This window comes from Coregonus lavaretus (assembly GCF_964263955.1).
Source record: "Coregonus lavaretus genome assembly, contig: HAP1_SCAFFOLD_541, whole genome shotgun sequence".
Classification (NCBI taxonomy): domain Eukaryota; kingdom Metazoa; phylum Chordata; class Actinopteri; order Salmoniformes; family Salmonidae; genus Coregonus; species Coregonus lavaretus.
In genome coordinates this window covers 157,542-162,963 of record NW_028164151.1, presented here as the reverse complement: position 1 = coordinate 162,963, position 5,422 = coordinate 157,542, and the positions used below count along the sequence as shown (strand labels likewise).

Genomic DNA, 5,422 nt, shown 5'->3' with positions numbered 1-5,422 from the left:
GTCGATGATGTCACATGCCTTCTCTGCCCTCTCAGGTATCCCCTTTAGTGAGGCCATTTCCTCCCTTCCTTCAGACAGAGTGAGTTGCAATCCCATAAAGGATCTAAGGAAGGTCAAGATGTCAATGTGGTGGTGTGTCTTTGACTAGCCAGCTTCATGCTGTAGCACTGGCTTGACGAGGTGAAGAAGTGTCTTTGACTAGCCAGCTTCATGCCGTATTACTGGCTTGACGAGGTGAAGAAGTGTCTTTGTCTAGCCAGCTTCATGCTGTAGCACTGGCTTGACGAGGTGAAGAAGTGTCTTTGTCTAGCCAGCTTCATGCTGTAGCACTGGCTTGACGAGGTGAAGAAGTGTCTTTGTCTAGCCAGCTTCATGCCGTAGCACTGGCTTGACGAGGTGAAAAAGTGTCTTTGTCTAGCCAGCTTCATGCCGTAGCACTGGCTTGACGAGGTGAAGAAGTGTCTTTGTCTAGCCAGCTTCATGCCGTAGCACTGGCTTGACGAGGTGAAGAAGTGTCTTTGTCTAGCCAGCTTCATGCTGTAGCACTGGCTTGACGAGGTGAAGAAGTGTCTTTGTCTAGCCAGCTTCATGCCGTAGCACTGGCTTGACGAGGTGAAGAAGTGTCTTTGTCTAGCCAGCTTCATGCCGTAGCACTGGCTTCACGAGGTGAAGAAGTGTCTTTGTCTAGCCAGCTTCATGCCGTAGCACTGGCTTCACGAGGTGAAGAAGTGTCTTTGACTAGCCAGCTTCATGCTGTAGCATATTCAGATCAGGTGAAGAAGTGTCTTAGTCCACAGACTAGGAGACAGGCCTCAGCGGCTTCAGATTAGGTGAAGAAGTGTCTTAGTCCACAGACTAGGAGACAGGCCTCAGCGTCTTCAGATTAGGTGAAGAAGTGTCTTAGTCCACAGACTAGGAGACAGGCCTCAGCGTCTTCAGATTAGGTGAAGAAGTGTCTTAGTCCACAGACTAGGAGACAGGCCTCAGCGTCTTCAGATTAGGTGAAGAAGTGTCTTAGTCCACAGACTAGGAGACAGGCCTCAGCGTCTTCAGATTAGGTGAAGAAGTGTCTTAGTCCACAGACTAGGAGACAGGCCTCAGCGTCTTCAGATTAGGTGAAGTAGTGTCTTAGTCCACAGACTAGGAGACAGGCCTCAGCGTCTTCAGATTAGGTGAAGAAGTGTCTTAGTCCACAGACTAGGAGACAGGCCTCAGCATCTTCAGATCAGGTTCTATAAGAAAGAGGATGGAGGAGAAGGGAAGAGAGAGATCAGAAAGTATGGAGGAGAAGGGAAGAGAGAGATCAGAAAGTATGGAGGAGAAGGGAAGAGAGAGATCAGAATGTATGGAGGAGAAGGGGAGAGAGAGATCAGAAAGTACGGAGGAGAAGGGAAGAGAGAGATCAGAAAGTATGGAGGAGAAGGGGAGAGAGAGATCAGAAAGTACGGAGGAGAAGGGAAGAGAGAGATCAGAAAGTATGGAGGAGAAGGGAAGAGAGAGATCAGAATGTATGGAGGAGAAGGAGGAGTTCCACCTGAGATAATGATGTGATGATGGTCCTATGATGTAACTACAATAAGATAACAGTCATTTATTACAGACAGAAACACTAAAACATGCTTCCATTCTGGAAAAACAGTTCCTCTTTGATCTGGGTAGCTGTGTTTTTATTTGACCTACATTTAATCATTACACATATTCAAGGGAGGGAGCAAAGAAAACTGTCTTACCTAGATTCACTCAAGTCCTTAACAAGATGGTTTTCATGTTCAACGAGAGCTTTGAGACAAGCTCCCGTCACTTCTGGTCCTTTGGGGATGACTGCTTTCAGTAGTTTTCTCATTCGGTCCTGTTCAATTGTTTCAGCTGTTATTCTGGAGTGCTCTTCTTCACCAATCATGTTCTTTGACCACAGATCATCTGCTATTGGCATTGAGTTTTTGGTTCGCTGAATTAGTTTAGCCCAGTGTTTCTTCAGAAACTCCTCAGCAGGAATGTCAGGGACTGTTAATGCTGAAGGGGGGGTCAATTAAATTAATATGGCTTTAGGGTTAACAGCAGCTGTTTCTACATCTTCCAGTCTCTCCAGTTATCATTCCTCTGATAGTCATTTCTTGTATAGAGCCGACTCCAGGGTTGTGGTCAATTCCAATTAAAGTCAGTCAATTTAAAATAAAAATTTGAAATAATATTTTTTCCTGTTAGGTTTATTGAGAAGTCATTGAAAATAGATTATTAATGTTTTATCAACAATCTACTCAGAATCCTCTAATGTCAAAGTGGGCCTGTCCCCCATACATTCAACATCTGGAAGGTCCCTCAGTCAAGTGTTGCATTTCAAGCACAGATTCAACTATATACAAAGACCAGGGATCTTTTAGAAAGCCTCATAAAGAAGGGCAGTGATTGGTAGATGGGTAACAATAACACATCAGACATTGAATATCTCTTTAAGCATGGTCAAGTTAATAATTATCCTGTGGGTGATGTATTAAACCACCCAGACACATCAAAGATACAGTCGTCCTTCTGAACTGAGCAGCAGGGCAGGAAGGAAACTGTTAGTGATGTCACCATGAGTTCATTGGTGATTTTAAAACAGCTACACAGTTCAATGTCTGTGATGAGAGAAAACTGAGGATGGATCAACAACATTGTAGTGACTCCACAATAATGACTTAAAATAACACAAATATACAGAATAAAAATATTCCAAAACATGCATCTTATATGCAACAAGGTACTAAAGTAATACTGCAAAAGGAAACGGCAAAGGAATATACTTTTTGGCCTAAATGCAAAGCCTCATGTTTGGGGCAAATCCAACACAACACATCACTGAGTAACTGCCTCCTTATTTTCAAGCACGGTGGTGGCTGCATCATGTTATGGGTATGCTTGACATCGGCAAATACTGAGGAGTTTTTCAGGATAAAAAAAATGGGATGGAGCTAAGAACAGACTAAATTAAAGAGGAAAACTTGCTTCAATCTACTTTTCACCAGACACTGGGAGATGAATTCACCTTTCAGCAGGACAATAACCTACAACACAAGGCCACATCTACACTGGAGTTGCTTACCAAGAAGACAGTGAATGTTCCTGAGTGGCCAAGTTACAGTTTTGCCTTAAATCTGCTTGAAAATCTATGGCAAGACTTGAAAACTGCAGTTTAGCCACGATCCCCAACATCTTGACAGAGCTTGAAGAATTATGAAAAGAATAATGGGCTAATATTGTACAATCCAGGTGTGTAAAGCTCTTAGAGACTTAGACAAGAAGACTCCCAGCTGTAATGGCTGCCAAGGTGTTTCTAACATGTATTGACTCAGGGAGCTATTTCATTTCTATCAATCTAAATATATATATATAAATATTCTTTCACTTTGACATTAGAGTATTTTGTGTAGATTGTTGACATAAAATGACAATTAAATCCCCTTTAATCCTGCTTTGTAACACAATAAAATGTGATGCAGATACTTTTGCAAGGCACTGGGTTTCTGTCTGAATGTTCTGTAGCATTACACACCACTGAACATGACTCATGAAGACCTTCATCACCCCACTGAACATGACTCATGAAGATCTTCATCACCCCACTGAACATGACTCATGAAGACCTTCATCACCCCACTGAACATGACTCATGAAGACCTTCATCACCCCACTGAACATGACTCATGAAGACCTTCATCACCCCACTGAACATGACTCATGAAGACCTTCATCACCACACTGAACATGACTCATGAAGACCTTCATCACCCCACTGAACATGACTCATGAAGACCTTCATCACCCCACTGAACATGACTCATGAAGGTCTTCATCACCCCACTGAACATGACTCATGAAGAACTTCATCACCCCACTGAACATGACTCATGAAGACCTTCATCACCCCACTGAACATGACTCATGAAGGTCTTCATCAGTGTCCTTCATCACAACTTGAAGAGACGTTCGCTCTATAACCCGTTTTATAAACCTCGTCCACAAAAACAAACGTACCTATTGGATGAGAGTCTTTGCTGTATTCATCTAAAAGACAAACAAGAGAAAACATCATAAAAACATTTTAATAGCATCTGGAAGAAAAGGACATTCATGATTGACATAGTGTTCATGTATAGTATTTCTTACCTTTTGATACCACTGATTTCCATACTGTCCTCTCATCATCCCCGATTAACTCCATCTCAATGTCAACCCCTGTGTTTCTCATAACCATCTTACAACAGCTTGGTGTGGTGTCTGCAGGTAACAGCTGAATCTTCTGTAGAAGGTCATATGGTGCAACGATTGAGACGACAGACAGAGAGAGAGAGAGAAAGAAATAGAATGATATTCCAGTTATTAATATATAACATGACAGATTCATGTCCTCAGCCTGCTAAAACTGCACCTCTGGATAGATGGAGGAGGAATGGGGATTCTTGACTGCAAACCAACTGTTCAGCTTTAAGGACCCCTTTGGACTTGACAGCAGAAATTCTGAATATCCTTGGGACACCTGATTCTTCTCCCGGTCCAGAACAGCCTACAAAATGAGCAGTGTAGTAGTCAGTCTGAACAATGTTGTCTAATAATTCACACAACATGCAGCTCACTGAGCATTCCCTTTTTATCAACCCCCAAAAATGTGTACACTATTTTTTATTTATTTTACCAGGTAATTGACTGAGAAGAGAGTCTCTTTTACAGCAACAATCTCGGGAAGTGTTACAGGGGAAAGGGGATGAATGAGCCAATTGGAAGCTGGGGATGATTAGGTGGCCATGATGGTATGAGGGCCAGATAGTGAATTTAGCCAGGACACCGGGGTTAACACCCCTACTCTTACGATAAGTTCCATGGGATCTTTAGTGACCACAGAGAGTCAGGAAACATGTTTAACGTCCCATGCGAAAGACAGCACCTTACACGGGGCAATGTCCCCTTCACTGCCCCGGGGCATTGGGTTCTCCTTCGAACAGAGAGAAGAGTGCCGTCTACTGGCTCTTCAAATGAATGAGACAGAAATAGATTTCTCACAGAGCTGCATGTTGTCTTTGTAATCTATAGATTTTCAACAAACTATCAGCTTTCCTTTAGTAAGTTTCAACATACTGTTGTCACTTCAATGATGGTGCCTCACCTCTTTCTGACTGGAGTTTCTGAGGAGCATGTACAGCCGTGAAATTACTGTTGCCTTTTTTACTGCCATATAGAGGACCACGTCACAGTGGACAGCTACGTTCCAAAAAAAGATATAGCTCAGTATAACAGAGATAGCTGAGAACCTGGGATGGAGAATCTTAGCATGGAATCTGGTGACCTCATGCACTTCCTCAACAGACACTCCATGTTCCTCTACATGAAGAATCTTCATCTCATTCCTCAGGGAAGGGTTGGTCCCTGAACAACACAATAAAAAGGA

General features: G+C 42.8%; 1 protein-coding gene across 1 annotated transcript; it reads right to left on the bottom strand.

Moving 5' to 3' along the window:
• Window positions 1-259: 259 nt before the first annotated feature.
• On the bottom strand, window positions 260-4,515 carry LOC311117412 (NLR family CARD domain-containing protein 4-like). The gene is made up of 5 exons (XM_084192355.1): window positions 4,409-4,515; window positions 4,147-4,279; window positions 4,015-4,044; window positions 1,731-2,013; window positions 260-1,232 (listed from the first exon to the last, which is right to left on the bottom strand). The coding sequence occupies exons 2-5, from the start codon at window positions 4,232-4,234 to the stop codon at window positions 1,226-1,228; spliced, it is 408 nt and encodes a 135-aa protein (XP_084048481.1). The 5' UTR covers window positions 4,235-4,279; window positions 4,409-4,515; the 3' UTR covers window positions 260-1,225.
• Between the last annotated feature and the right edge of the window lie 907 nt (window positions 4,516-5,422).

Bases quoted from the DNA above. Each gene is read 5' to 3' on its own strand.
- LOC311117412 (XM_084192355.1), bottom strand. From the start codon at position 4,234: ATGGTTATGAGAAACACAGGGGTTGACATTGAGATGGAGTTAATCGGG. The intron at 4,045-4,146 runs GTAAGAAATACT...TTTGTCTTTTAG, and splicing joins GAAATCAGTGGTATCAAAAG to ATGAATACAGCAAAGACTCT. The intron at 2,014-4,014 runs GTACGTTTGTTT...CCCCCCCTTCAG, and splicing joins CAAAGACTCTCATCCAATAG to CATTAACAGTCCCTGACATT.